We start from the raw sequence: 16,478 nt of genomic DNA, 5'->3' as shown, positions 1-16,478 counted from the left end.
AGCAAATATGAAATTAATGTATGGGAGACAGAATAATGGTCCCTCAATGATGTCTACATCCTAATTCTCAGAATCTATAATATGTAACTTTACATGGCAAAGGGGAATTGACGTTACAGTTGGAATTAATCAGTTGACTTCAAAGTAGGGAGATTACTCAGGTTTCTCCCAGTGGGCCTGGAGTAATCACAAATGCCCTCAAAAGTGAAAGGGAGGTAGAAGACAGCAGCAGAGTGACGGCAGTATAAGAGGACCTGGTCCAAGGCAGCTGGCTTTGAAGTGGGGGAATGGGGTCATGAACCAGGAATGCAGACAGCCACTAGAAGCTGGAAAAGGCAAGGAAATGGACTCTTCTAGGGCGTCTGGAATGAACTCAGCTCTCCTGATCCCTTGATTTTAGCTCTGTAAGATGCATCTTGGATTTTTGTCTTCCAGAACAGCAAGAATATAAATTTGCATTGTTTAAGCCATTAAGTGTATAGTAAGACCCTGATGCTGGGAGGGATTGGGGGCAGGAGGAGAAGGGGATGACAGGATGAGATGGCTGGATGGCATCACCGACTCAATGGACATGAGTTTGAATAAACTCCGGGAGTTGGTGATGGACAGGGAGGCCTGGCGTGCTGCGATTCATCGGGTCACAAAGTATCGGACACGACTGAGAGACTGAACTGAACTGAATTTGTTATAACAACAATGGTATAGCAAGAGTGTACCAGTATCAGTACAGGAGAAATATCAATAACCTCAGATATGCAGATGACACCACCCCAATGGCAGAAAGCGAAGAGCAACTAAAGAACCTCTTGATGAAGGTGAAAGAGGAGAGTGAAAAAGCTGGCTTAAAACTCAACATTCAAAAAACAAAGATCATGGCACCTGGTCCCATCACTTCATGGCAAACAGACGGATAAATAATAGAAGCAGTGACCAACTTTATTTTCTTCGGTTCCAAAATTGCTGCAGATGGTGACTGCAGCCATGAAATTAAAAGATGTTTGCTCCTTGGAAGAAAAGCTATGACAAACCCACAGAGCATATTAAAAAGCAGAGACATTACTTTGCAAACAAAGCTCCATATAGTCAAAGCTATGGTTTCTCTAGTAGTCATGTATGGATATGAGAGCTGGACAATAAAAAAGTTGAGCGCTGAAGAACTGATGCCTTCGAACTGTGGTGCTGGAGAAGACTCTTGACAGGAAGTCCCTTGGACAGCAAGGAGATCAAACCAGTTAATCCTAAAGGAAATCAGTACCAAATATTTATTGGAAGGACTGATACAGAAGCTGAAGCTCCAATACTTCAGCCACCTGATGCAAAGAGCTGAATCACTGGAAAAGACCCTGATGCTGGGAAAGATTGAATGCAGGAGGAGAAGGGGGAAACAGAATCTGGGAAAAGGTGAAGGAAAGGGAAGCCTGGTGTGCTGCTGTTCATGGGGTCACAAAGAGTCGGGACACAACTGAGCGAATGAACAACAAATAGCAAGAATGCATGTAAATAAGGTCACAGATTTGGAATTGTGCAAAACAGCTAAGTTATGATTTTAAACAACTTTCAAGTAACCATATGAATACCAAGAGTGATATTTCTCTTGATTATACCAGGTACAGAAGTCAAGTAAAATGCAATGTAGTAAAATTATTATAGATTTATTTCTAATATGTTTTTAATTAACTACACTGGAAACAAAATTTTTTCTTTGCAGTTTATTCTTTAGTCATCAGAAATGTCCTCCTATTTGTGAACATGATCAGCAAAGAATAAGGAAAGAATTTTAATTATAACAGGAAAAATTTTTGTTTGGACAAGGAGAAGGTATTTTGGACACTGTCATTCCGAAGCCTAAAATATTTCTTTAGCTAATTAGTAGTAAACTTCATTGTCTAGCTCTCAAATCCCTCCATCTTATCAAACTTAACCACTTTTATGTACAAATACAAAACTTCTGATCAAAGCATGCCAGTTTCTTGTACATTAAACAGACTATTGCAGGCTCTGCTCATTTCTGTTTTATGCTATCTCCAGTCTGCTTGGAATGTTCTGTCTTTTCTTCTCCGCCCCTTCAACACAAACTAATCTCTTTCTCTAAGCATCTGTAGCACTTATATATTCCACCTGCATTTTAGCTTCTATTGCACATTATTCTCTTATTTGCATGTTATTCATTATTATTTCAGGTTGTATGTCTTGTTTTCCTCTTAGTTCCTTTATGACTGATGATACTTGATGGGCATATAGGGGTTCATCCTATTAGCTTCTACTTTTCTCTATGTTTGAAAGTTTCTGTAATGAAATGTTAAAAGAAAGGGAGGCCCCCCTTCTAATCTGTAAAGCATGCTTTCAGTTTCTAGGTTTCTCCTTTCCAGCTTTGACTGTAAAGTTGGTTGAATTGGTTTTTCCTTCAAAGTTCTACCTCTTTTGGTTTAAGAAACATGATGTAAAAGATATGATACTGTGCTCAAAGGTTCATGGCCTCATCTAATATAACAGTGAATTACTGTACATTATTCAAGACAAAACTTTCACTATTGCTCAGAAAAGAGAAGCATGATTAATTCAATTCACCAGTTAATTGTTGCTGTAATCTTTGAAACCTTTGCTTAATGTTATTGATACAGGATTCCTTGTTAGCATATTTCTGGCAAGAAGTGATTGAGGCAGAAGGTTTTCATCAACATTTAATAAAGAAAAAGTTAGAATAATAGTAAAACTTACTATCGGTAGTTTATACTGCAAAGTATTAACAACACAAAATGTTAATTAATTTCTAATTCTCTATTCTATTATTTAGATTTCATGAAGGTTGATTGGACTTGATCCATCATTTTACGGAAAATTAATTATTTCAAATACATGCACCACTTTATGCAACCTGCCTGATTTGCATTGAGGAAAATTCAGCAGAAGTAATTGAGGCACAAGCAAATACTGGCACTGAGTGAACTCAATTTTCATTCCAAATTTCTGCAAAATCCCAAGGCACAACAATATCAGATGCAAGGGGGAAAACAAACAAAAGCAATGTGAAAAGGGAACATGAAGAGAGAATATTACAAGAATCAGGGAACAAAGGGATTGCAAAACTATTTTAGTGCCATAGATGAGCAGTGAGGGCTGCATTCAGGCAAGGTGGAATAAGATATCATATGGCATCCTGACAATTGATGTCTTCATTTAAATGTAAGAATTTACATTCTAATTAGAAAGAATTTACATCTTAATCAGAGGCAGCTGTATTATCTTGTTACTGTTTTTTTCAAAGGTAATGAACTAAAGTACTGCTGTGCTTTTTCAACCAGAAACTAAATAGACAGCATCCAGTGTTATTTTATAGCTTACCTGCTGTAAGCTGTTATTAATATTTTCAAAGATTAAATTTCTACCAAAAATGTTTGAAAAATGAAAATTGTATTGGGCATCACTAGAATGGTTATGACAAAGACTATTTAAAGTATTTAAACAAATCCTTTTCTAACTTGTATTTTAAATGTGCTTATTTATCAAGCTAATAGAAGCCTCTTATGATTTATTAATATAATATTGTTTTCGCTTGGGTGGATGTAGAAAAGCTACTAAAGCAGATACGCATCACATTCTGGTGAAACTCTGTTGTTCTTACACTTAGATTTGTTTGTAAGATCATTTACTAAATGTAAAACTTTACCTTATTAAAACCATTTAAGGTGTATTCTTTTTTTCTGCCTATGACTTTTAATAAGGAAAGATAACAAATACATACGACAATATGTTGCTTGTTTTATACTGCTTTGTTACTAAACATTAAAAACATTTAAAAATGTAATGCTTCAGAAATATACACAATTCTGATGGTGTCCAGGATTGCTATAGATAGTAAAAGTAAAGGAAACAACACGTTCAAAATGCACACTGTCCTATTCTAGGTTGTTCATAATGGTAGCAAGACGTAGGTATTGATAGTTGGTGTTATCTTTGCAAAATCAAGCCCATCATTCATATGAGAATCAGCACGAGCTCACTGACCCATGGTTTAGCAGAAATTGGGCTTGGCCTAAAAGAAATCAAGCAGGAGAAAATTACAAGTGTTAATAAAAATGTAAAATGCCACCTTTGTCCTTAGCACTAGGCATCTTTAGGTTATTGATACTTATTCTCATCAGCTGTATCATTAATATGAAGTTGTAATATGGGCCAGTTTTAATTTGCAGCTTTATGATTTAATTCATCATATTTTTTTTTATTAAAATGGAGGAAAATAATAAAAAGACTAAGACCTGTATCTACCAGTCTATTAAATAAATGACTAATGTGGTTAACTTGGTCAAAATATTTGATTTAAAAATTACAGAGTCTAAAATAAATCTGAGGTACCAATTTATCTTTATTATCATACTTATTTTCTAGACCTATATGTATAGAAGAAAAACAGATCACATATGAATGTGCTATATTTTACGAAATGAAAAACAGAAAAAATCCAGGTAGATGTTAAAAAAAAAAAAAAGATGGAATTAATTTTAAGGTGGCATTTTCCTAACCTGGGCCACCCTGATGACAAAGAGGAGATAATTATTAGTTCACTGGTGCTTTTTCTTACATTTCCACTAAAGACAATTTATGGAGGAAATGATTCAGATGGGCCTGACTGAATTGCTGGCTCTGAAAGATGGCTTTATATTGCTGTCAGAAACCGTCAGCCCATTTTTGAAAGGTTTGCTTGTCTATGGCTCTTCTGTTTATGATTTGTTCTAAGGGTACCTAACACCATATAGCACAAAGGGTGTCTTCATTTTCAGAAGTATCCCAGATAAGTTTTTGATTATCCCTAGGTTTATGAAAACTGTTTGCCTTTTTGAAAAGGATATCTAGAAATAAGTACATTTTGCTTTTGATATTTACATATGGTTCTGATTTTAATACCATGTCCTTTGAGTTAGAGTGTATCAGAATATTATATCTACCATAACCAGTTTTCTTCTTGGCCCATGGTTATGGTAACCATACATGTTCATATCCAATCTAAAAGAGCATAATAAAACACACGTTTCCTTTTAGTCTGTCTCGTTTCCCTATAACTTTGGGCTTGGATTATCACAATTGCTTCCTAAATAGCTTGTTGCTTGTAGTTACCTCCTCATCTAATGCCTCCTTCCTGAAACTGACAGCCTAAAGTCATGGCCTCTAATCATCCCTATTATAAGGGATGATTAGCTCTGTTAGATACATGGTATAGAAGAGACATGAATTCTAATCCTGATTCTATTGCTATCTGGGCCTCACTTTTCACGTCTATAAGATGAAGAGGTGTGAGTTTACTTTAATGGCCTATTTTTTCTTAAAATTAAATGACTTCATTCTTAGCTATTGTGTTTACTCATTGTGTTTTAGATAATTCATACCTTAACTTATCATTTTCAACTCCAACCTGAAATGCATTTTTTCTTCTCTGGCTATATAAATTGTGCTAATTTTCAAGATTCATTTCAAAACATCATCTCTTCTCCACAATGCTGGTCTGCTAGTTCTGGTCAATCAACAATAACCTCCTTTCTCTAATGCATGTATTCAACAAATATTTATTGAATACCTGGTTTATATGGGGGCCTCCCTGATGGCTCAGTGGTAGAAGAATCCACTTGCAATATAGGAGTTGCAGGAGATGGGGGTTCAATTCCTGGGTTGAGAGGAATCCCTGAAGGAGGAAATGACAACCCACTCCATATTCTTGCCTGGGAAATCACACGGACAGAGGAGCCTGGTAGGCTACAGTCCATGGGTTGCCAAGAGTCGGATACAACTGAGCAACTAAGCGTGCACACATACTTTGTAGTAGCAATGATCTTATTATTGTAGGTAATAAAACTTGAATAAGATATGCCAGTTATTGTAGTGGACAATTCATATGCCTTTTTATCATCTAACGCTTGGAAGAAGGTAGTTTGTTTTTTTCTTTTTTCCATTACCCTTTTTACTCAAGATGAGGAAAAAGGGACTCAGAATTCAAGTAAGATACTTTCTTGAAAGTGAAAGTGTTAGTCACTCAGTCGTGTCTGACTCTTTGTGACCCCATGGACTGTAGCCCACCAGGCTCCTCTGTCCATGGAATTCTCCAGGCAAAAATTGGTAGCCACTCCCTTCTCCAGGGGAATCTTCCTAACCCAGAGAACAAACTTGGATCTCCTGCATTGCAGGCAGATTCTTTACTGTCTGAGCCACCAGGAAGCCCAAGATACTTGCTTACAGCTAGACAATTAGTAAGCGGCAGAGCTGGGACTAAAATCCACATCTGCAAACACCAAAGTGTGGTGTATTAATTGCCTTGATAAACTCCCTCTTGGAGACAGGGAGCAAATTTAGAGGGTTTTAGTATCAGCCACTTGCATGTATCAGGCACTTAACACTTCCTTGGCTCTTTCAGTAGGCATTACACTTCCCTGGAGACAGGCCTCCAAAGACTTTTCTTGGAGATAAAGTCCTTTGGATTGAAAATCCTGGGTAAAGGTATTTCTAATCTGGTTTCTAATGTGGCTCTCATAATTTTATTCCTAATGGATACCAAGTTGTTGTATGCATGATGTGTTCACAGTCACACATCATGATGTGTTCATAGCTTCCAGTGAACCCCATACTAGCAATTGCCCATTTCGAGCTTATATTCTATCAATCAAATGATTTTGACTCAAATACTGAAAACACTGAATGGTAGGAGGTATGGATCCTAGAAGTATTAAATAGTAGGAAATCTAATACAGTCAATTAATTAAAACACCCCTTTCAAAGAGTTGGAATTAGGTTTCAATGTTTTAAAGACCAAAAGAATGTGCTGCCAAAGAAGTCTATATTTTAATTTCATACGCAAAAGGAAAATGGGGAAATAAATCACATTTTAATTTCAAATAAAATTGGGAATGCCAATAACAATTTCCCTTGCATCACACTAACAGTGAAGACCTTAGGCATGAATAATCTAAATAAGCAGCTTAGAGAAAAAAGTATAATTGATTTAAAATGTGCTCTAGCATTCTCTTTATTGTGACTTTCTTAGGAAGAAGTTAGAAGATAGCTGGCTTCTGTAACTTTATTGCTTAAATCTTTCCCACTGCTGGAAAAACTAGCAGTCTCTCTTAGGGCATCTGTACTGATGTGCTAGTTGAATTTAAAAAAGCACCGTTTTGCTGTAGACCTGAAAATATTAATAACACAGCATTGTAAATGAACTATACTTCAACAACAAAATAAAATGAAATTAAAAAAATAACCAGTTTATACAACTGGCATTCACCTTATTGAGACCACCTGATAATCTTTTCTGTTCTAGAGCTGGTCAGATTATGGAAAACAAGTATTTTATTTATTTATTTATTCAGCTTTGTTGAGGTATAATTGATATACAAGAAACTGTACAAAATTAATGTATACATCTTGATGAGTTTGGACATTTGCATACACCTTAATACCATCACTACAATCAAATAACTAAATATAAACATCATATCCAAAACTATCCTTGTATTCTCCTGTAGTGATTTTGTTTGGAGGGGATTGTAAGAACATTTAACATGAGATCCATCCTCTTAATACATTTTAAAGTATATAGTGTAGTATTGTTAACTGTAAGTACTGTGCCTTAATGAGATCTCTAGAACTTACTCATCTTGCATAACAAGAATTTTATACTCACTGAACAATTCCCCATTTCCTCCTCTCCGTGGTTCTTGACAACCACCATTCTATTCTCCCCTTCTATGAGTTTGACTATTTTAAATACCTCATATAATATTTATGTGAAAAGGTCCTCAGTTAAGGAAATAATGTGATATTGTCAATAAAAACTTGAAATCTTTGATGCTGATAATCTGAAATGTGGATAAGATAGTTGTAGATAACTGAGAATTGGTTTTTAAAATTCTGCCTTGAATTGCATGTTGCTAAACATTTAAAATCTAAATTATCTAAATTTAAATATCAGAGATATATATCATAGGTTTATATGAAAAACATCTGAGATGAGACAAAATTCTTTAATGGCTTTGGTGTATATCAAGAACAAAGGAAAAAACTGCCCAGAGGATAACACTAAGCACAAGGAACAGAAAAGAAACTCTTAAGATAAATAAATGAGAAATCAGATTAATAAACACAAAGAGAGCATAGGAATAAAATATGGAGTTACTGATTCACTAGTTTACATTACTGATATAAATTCTTTTTATTTAGTCTTCCATAAATTCTTTAAAAATAAAATTCAAGAATTAAGACAATAATCTCATGTAGCTATTAAATACTAAATTCCCCAAGACACTAAATTCCCCACTCCCAGAAGACAACTAGCTTTTCCCACCTCAGAACATACCCTATCATTCCCCATGACTCAGACAAAGAATAAGACAGGTTACAGTAAAAAGAAATAGATCCACACAAGATCCATATTCACCTCAAATTCAAAGACAAAAATCTAATCAAGAATCACTCAACACTTAAACATATAAGCAATCATGGATACTCAAGAAACAGAACTTATACATAATGAAATAGTTTATATAAAGCACATGGAAGATGACTTCATAATAGAATTAATATCCTCAAATGGTTAATAAGATGTGCTGTTAGGAAAAGAACCACTATAAGCATGGAAAATTAGAATGTGACTGTCAAAATAAAAAAAGTTCAATTGACTAACAAAATGAACACAAAAGAAGGAATTAGTGAGCTAGAAGACACAGAGTAAAAGAATTCTTCTTGGATATAAATCAAAAGGGCAAAAAAAAAAAAAAATCAAATAGAGAAAAGTTAAAAGATATGGACATCTGAGCCAGAAAATTCCACATCTTTGTAAAAGGCATTACAGAAGAGAAGAAAAAGAATGGCAGGGAGAAAGCAAGGGTGATTTATTATGTTAAAAGACAGAAGGAGAATAATTAGTAGCAGAAGAAATACTCAAAAATTCTTAAGCTAGAAAACTGGAAAGTATACCTCCCAAGTACCTAAAACAAATTCTTTTTTTTAATGATAAGACAATACAATAAATCACATTTAAATCAGGAACAAAGACTGATGTCTAATTTCACCAATATGCTTATACTGCAAGTCCTGGACAATGCAACTGGACAAAAAAAGAAACATATGTATAAACCTAAGAAAACAGAGATATCAGAAAACTATCAAAAAAGTAACCAAAGATCAACATTTAAGCATCAATTAAAAAATGTAATGAAACAAAAAAAGAATCCCATTCACAATTGTGAGAAAAAACCCTCACAAAATGTTTAGGAATAATACTTCTATAAAATGTGCAATCAATGACTACTCACTCCTTTACAAACATTTATGGGAATACAAAGGTAAGAAAAATGACAAATTCATGGTGCACACCTTTAAAGAGTTAATAAGGTATTTTTGGGGTAAAAAACTTCAAAGAATTTCACCAATAAGCATAAAAATAACAAGGTGATAAGTGCTACAGAAGTATTTGGTTGCTCTGAGTGTATATAAGAGGAGAAATCGATTTAGTCAGTGAAGTTGCAGAAAGTTTCCTGGTTGTAGAAATTATTCTGATGGGTGTAGGAGGAATTATCTAGGTTGGGGAAGATGTAAAACGTACCTCAAGAAGACTCAACAGCAAGGGCAAGAAGAGAACAATTTTATTTTAAGAAATTAAAACAAAGAAGTAAAAGGATATATGGTAAGCTGTATAATGTCCAGGCTTACCACCAAAGATATCCATGGTCCTAATCCCTGGAAACTGTGACTATGCTATACATGACAAAGGAGAATTTTCAGATGTGATTAAGTTAAGGATCTAGAGAGAGGGAGATTGTCTTGGGCCCAGTATAATCATAAGAATCCTTACACAAGAAAGGCAGGAGGATCAAAGCCAGAGAGAAGACAATGTGATGAAGAAAGCAGAGGCCTTGAGCGCTATGGCCATGAGCTAAGACATGCTGGCAGCCTCTAGAACTGGAAAAGGCAAGAAATGGATTGATTCTTCACTAGAAGAGAGGCTCCAGAAGGAACAGGCCTTGCTGACATCTTCATCTTGGTCCAGTGAGACTGATTTTACACAGATCTTCAGAACTATAACATAATACATTTGGGTTATTTTAAACCATTAAATTTGTGTTAATTTGCTATAGCAGCAATAGGAAACTAGTACAGACTTAGTCATGTGTTAGTTGTATAATATAAAGAGAAAAGAAAGCACCAGTTATTAAAGGAGAATCAATCAATCCTGCCATGAAATTATATGATGATATGTGAATCACAGAAGACATAAAATAACACATTGTTATACAACAGGCAGAAGTATTGATACATGAGTGCATTAAATTTTCCATACTTATGACACACAAAGATAATTCAATATTTGTTGTAAATAAAAGTGTCCTTTCAATAGATTATACCTGGTAAAATGAAACCTTTGACTAGCTGATATCTTCAGCTGAATATCAAGGATATTATACAGTATTCCAAGTAATAGGAATTTTAAGATTTATTTCATATATGTGCATGTGTAAGTTATACTTTGTAAATGAAGTTATCATGAGGCATTATATTTAAACGTACTTCACCCTGAAAATTTGACATGCAGAATGTCAAACATTTGTGATGTTTAAACAACACAAAGATTAATTTAATACATATTTCTTGCCTCTAGAGAAATTAATATTCATTTTGATAATGGTGGCCTATTTTTTCCATCCAAAGAATAAAATTAAAAATAAGCCATAACCATCAGTATCACTTATTAAGAGATAACAATAACTGACTACATTTGCAGAGAAATTTTAACTTAAGTAATATTTTCTGGAGAGATAAGAAAGCCTTCCTCAGTGGTCAAAGTAAAGAAATAGAGGAAAACAATAGAATGGGAAAGACTAGGGATCTCTTCAAGAAAATTAGACATACCAAGGGAACATTTCATGCAAAGATGGGCACAATAAAGTACAGAAGTGGTATAGACCTAACAGAAGCAGAATATATTAAGAAGAAGTGGCAAGAATACACAGAAGAACTATACAAAAAAGATCTTTATGACCCAGATAACCACGATGGTGTGATCACTCACCTAGAGCCAGACATCCTGGAATGTGAAGTCAAGTGGGCCTTAAGAAGCATCACTATGAACAAAGCTAGTGGAGGTGATGGAATTCCAGTTAGGCTATTTCAAATCTTAAAAGATGATGCTGTGAAAGTGCTAGACTCAATATGTCAGCATCAATGTTGTAATATCAATACACTCAATATTCAGCATGCTGAATTTGGAAAATTCAGCAGTGGCCATAGGACTAGAAAAAGTCAGTTTTCATTCCAATCCCAAAGAAGGGTAATGCCAAAGAATGTTCAAACTACTGCACAATTGCACTCATCTCACACGCTAGCAAAGTAATGCTCAAAATTCTCCAAGCAAGGCGTCAACAGTACGTGAACCAAGAACTTCCAGATGTTCAAGTTGGATTTAGAAAAGGCAGAGGAACCAGAGATAAAACAGCCAACATCTGTTGGATCATAGAAAAAAAAAAAAAAACCACCAAGAGAATTTCAGAAAAACATCCACTTCTGCTTTACTGATTATACCAAAGCCTTTGACTGTGTAGATCAACACAAACTGTGGAAAATTCTTAAAGAGATGGGAATACCAGATCACCTTAACTGCCTCCTGAGAAATCTGTATGCAGGTCAAGAAGCAACAGAATTGGACACAGAACAACAGACTGATTCCAAATTGAGAAAGGAGTACGTCAAGGCTGTATATTGTCACCCTGCTTATTTAACTTATATGCAGAGTACATCATGAGAAATGCCGGGCTGGATGAAGCACAAGCTGGGATCAAGACTGCCGGGACAAATATCAATAAACTCAGATACACAGAGGATACCACTCTCACAGCAGCAAGTGAAGAGGAACTAAAGAGCCTCTTGATGAAAGTGAAAGAGAAGAGGGAAAAAGCTGGCTTAAAACTCAACATTCAGAAAACTAAGATCATGGCATTTGGTCCCATCACTTCATGGCAAACAGATGGGGAAACAACAGAAATAGTGATAGACTTTATCTTCCTGGGCTCCAAAATCACTGCAGATGGTGGCTGTAGTCATGAAGTTAAAAGACACTTGCTCCTTGGAAGAAAAGATAGGACCAACCTAGGCAGTATATTAAAAAGCAGTGACATTACTTTGCCGACAAAGGTTCGTATAGTCAAAGCTATGGCTTCTCCAATAGTCATGTATGGATGTGAGAGTTGCACCATAAAGAAAGCTGAGCACAGAAGAATCAATGCTTTTGAACTGTGGTGTTGGAGAAGACTCTTGAGAGTCTCTTGAACTGCAAGGAGATCCAACCAGTAAATCCGAAAGGAAATCATTCTTGAATATTCACTGGAAGGCCTGATGCTGAAGCTGCAGCTCTAATAATCTGGCAAACTGATGCAAAGAACTGAATCATCTGAAAAGCCTCTGATGCTGGGAAAGACTGAAGGCAGGAGGAGAAGAGGATGACAGATGAGATGGTTGGATGGCATTACTGAACTTGATGGACATGACTGTGGGCAAGCTCCAGGAGTTGGTGATGGACAGGGGAGTGGTGTGATGTAGTCCACAGGATGGGAAAGTGTTGGACAGGACCAAGCGAATGGACTGAACTGAACTGAACCCCCTGCAGTATTCTTGCCTGGAGGATTCCGTGGACAGAAGAGCCTGGTGGGCTACAGTCCATTGGGTCGCAAAGAATTGGAAACAACTGAGTGATTGCAAAGAGTCGGACACAACTGCGAGACTAACACTTTCACTTTGAACAGTAATACAACTAAATATAGATACATTTTATATGGTGACTTCAAAAGTCTTAATTTTTAATCATTAGAAAATAATCTTTAAGTCATATACTATTGTACATTAAAAATTTATAATATTTTCTCTCATCTAAGTTAGAATTTGTTTCAAGAAATAAAAATGAGTGTTGTATCTTCTGTTTGAATCAACCACATATGGTTTGTGGTTGTTTTTCTGCTAATTAGTAAGTTTTTCTAATTTGAAACAGATACAAAAATCCACAATACAAGAACAGGATCTGAAATGATAAAGAGATAATTTGCCTTGATGCATTTGCAGTAAGACGACTGCACTGCAGACTAAATGTATTGTTTTTTTTTGAATACTCTATTACTATTGTAAGCAGAACAAATGCACAGATGGCATCGGTCATAAAAATATAATTAAGCTTTACAATATCGTTTCTATCAGATTTCAGAAGTGTGCTCCAGCTTAAGTTAGAGTGCTCAGTGTGTGACTGCATATAACATTTTTGAATTTTGAGTTTCTGGATAAATATATGAAAACTGACATATTTATCCGTTTCATGCTATTTCCATTTCCCTCCATGTGCTTGGCCTTCAGTTTCAGGCAATTTGAGAATTATTTTAGGAGAGACCATATTAACTAAAATGAAACAAAACAAAACAATTGTACTAAATTTTTTGAAAACAGAAAACACTTGATTTCCTAAAAACGGTGATGTGAAACACTGGCATGGATCACCACCAGAGGAACCGCATGCCTGTGCTAGGACACCTGGATGACTTCAGCCAAGGCACAAGCTGCCTGGGGAGACAGACAGAGGAGACAAACTTTTGAGGTCTCTTTTGGTCTAGTTATTTTGCATTTCAATAAAATGATGATAATAGCAATCACGTAACCACCTCAAATTCTCTTGTAAATGAAGCAGGGTATAAGCACATAAATGATGTGAAAAAAGTATATTTATACTTTGAAAAACACTGGTTAACCTTTATGATCAATGTGAGCATGATCAGCTGGGACTGGAGCCCGTCAGGCTTCTCTGTCCATTGAAGTTTTCAGGTGAGAATACGGGAGTGGGTTGCCATTTCCTCCTCCAAGGAATCTTTCCAAACCAGGGCTCTAACCTGAGTCTCCTGAATTGGCAGGCAGATTCTTTACCACTGCACCACTTGGGAAGCCCTTTTGATCAATAGTAATAGCTTAAATCTCTGATGGGATTTATCAGTAAAGAGGCAATCTAAATCTGAAAGGTGTTAGAACTATTTTGGGGACAGCTGGGCAATAAGGGTTGTTTTACATAAATACCAGCATGTTGCATGTCTGTCGTCTTTCTCTGTTTACCTTGCTTCATAAGACTGTTGAGAAAGCCACTGGTGCAAGGCCTAGGAGGCTTGCACCTAGAGGGGCTCTAAGAAATCAAACATAGGGTTCACAGGATCCTCTGTATATATCATGTTTAGCAGTCAAGAAAGCAAAATAAACAGAGACTGCAGGCTCTGACTATAAGATCTAACTCAAATATGCAGCCCTCAAAACAACCAAGAACTGAAAGTAACTTTAGTGTTAATTCATCTGCAATGCTTAATAAAAAGTGCTAGCAGTTATAATTTGAGAGCTCTCTATGCATTTCCTTGTGTGCTAACTGCTTAATATGAATAATATTCATTTTCTTGATAAAAACATTTATATTAACTACTGCTTGTAACAATCTTTTGACTAGGCATTATTATCATTATTTCACACATAGCTCCGGAGTAGAGAGACCTTCATCTGTCAGTGTGAGGACAGAAGGGACTGGTGTGACCCCCAGGCTGCTGTCTGCATGGGGCTGGCTCCTCCTGTGTTTTTATACAAACAAGTCTGAGACAGGATCTGTTGGTCAGCCTGTGTCTAGGATTCCAGGGCTGGAACTAGGGTTCAGGTGAGGTTGGTATGTCTTCCCAGGTGGTGCTAGTGGTAAAGAACCTGTCTGCTAATGCAGGAAACATAATGAGACACGGGTTCCTGGGTCGGGAAGATACCCCGAAGGAGGGCATGGCAATCAACTTTAGTATGAGCGTGGAGAACCTCATGGACAGAGGAGCCTGGTAGGCTATAGTCCACAGGGTTACAGAGAGTTGAACACAACTGAAGCAACTTAGCACACATGCGTGAGTGCCAACAAAAGTTTTGAGGGATTGAAAACCTTATAAAAGATCACATAACTAAAAAAAGCTGGAGTCAGTTAAAAACTATTGTTCAGAAATTTTTTATACATAGAATGTATACCTAACATAGTATATGTATATAACACACACTAAATGAATAAATAGCATACATTATGGTTAAATACTAAATGCCAGCTCATGTCCATGGAGAGGAAGAATCACTTACAGAGGAAAATCCATGAATCAGATTTTAAATATACTGTATATATGTGTAAAATACACATAAAATTTATCTTCTAACCATTTTAAGTGTATATTTCAGTGTCATTAAGTACATTCACAGCATTGTAATACAAATGCTACTACTGTCCATTTCTAGAACTTTTCATCATCCCAAAGTGAAACTCTGTCCCCATTAACCAATAACTCCCCTTTCTCTTCAAAATGTACTTTAATTCAAACCTATCTATTTACTTAAAATCTCAGAATGTTAGTGCATAAAGCTGTTTTGTTTTAACATGTATAAGCATATTATAATCCTAGGTACCTGCTATACAAATACAGGAGACGAAACTGTTCACTTTTGGAAATGTAATTATAATTTTTTTTTTTTTTTACTAAAGAAAAGAGATTTAGAAGGACAGACAGAAATATACTTCATCAATATATTACTTGTTCCCAACTGTGGCTAACAGTTGATGCTTTCTTTAGCTATGATTTAAAAAAACTAAAGATACATATACTAAGGAGTAAAGGTATAACTGACAAGCTAGTTAGAAAATGTTTTTGTTCATCTCCTTTTTGAAAAGAAGAAAAATTCTGTCTTTACTGCTCAGTATTGAAAATACATCTTCTATTTCACTAGATAAAATAAGAATTATCAAGGCTCAATTTAGAGTAATATATTGAAAATGTATATATTTACAATCTGCAAAGCTCTTACATCTATAAAGCTCTTAAGCTAGTAAACTGAAAACACAGGAAAAGAAATAACTGACTCAGTCATCAAGATATAGGAATGAGAGTGGAAAGAAGCAGTTTTGGAACCTAGGAGACACAGCTATTTAAAAAATTATGTTCAGGCCACAGTTTTTGACATTTATTTAAAATAGTTTTGACATTATTTTAAAATAGAACATTGAATAACTCTGCCCCAAGATAAATCAAATGACATTAGAAGTTAATTAAGCCAACTGTATTCTTTTACTCATAAACAATCTTACTTCAAACATGTACATGTTTAAGTAGCAAAACTAGAACACTTGGTAATTTCCAGAAGATCACTTAAAGGCATGTGAAGAATAAGAATGTAAGTAGATTTGGGATAGAAAAAGCTTACTGAAAAGCTACTTAAGCAATGGTGACAGAGTCAAGAATAAAGAATAATATTCAGCCCTCAAAATGGACTTACCTATACTGGCTGTATAACTGAAAATATCTAATTATATTTTCTTTTCACAGCTAATAGCATTAAAAAAAAGTAATGCTTGAACACAAATTCCTTAATTATACCTAAAATGATATGGGCAGACACAGGATTCAGGAAAGACCATTTTC

General features: G+C 35.4%; 1 protein-coding gene across 2 annotated transcripts in view; it reads right to left on the bottom strand.

The window, feature by feature from the left end:
- The window catches only part of ELP4 (elongator acetyltransferase complex subunit 4), a 225,699-nt gene that overhangs the window by 63,486 nt on the left and 145,735 nt on the right, over window positions 1-16,478 (bottom strand). Inside the window, exon 10 of one of the 2 annotated variants that reach the window (XM_061151213.1) lies at window positions 2,828-4,033. The exons of the other annotated variant lie outside the window; for it this stretch is intronic. Coding sequence (XP_061007196.1) covers window positions 4,013-4,033 — 21 coding nt within the window. The 3' untranslated portion in view covers window positions 2,828-4,012. Of the gene's footprint in view, window positions 1-2,827; window positions 4,034-16,478 lie in introns of those variants that run through there. 2 annotated transcript variants of the gene reach the window in all.

This window comes from Dama dama, chromosome 1, assembly GCF_033118175.1.
Source record: "Dama dama isolate Ldn47 chromosome 1, ASM3311817v1, whole genome shotgun sequence".
In the NCBI taxonomy this organism is placed as follows: Eukaryota; Metazoa; Chordata; class Mammalia; order Artiodactyla; family Cervidae; genus Dama; species Dama dama.
The sequence above is the reverse complement of the archived record's forward strand: the minus strand, read 5'-3'. Positions and strand labels throughout refer to the sequence as shown.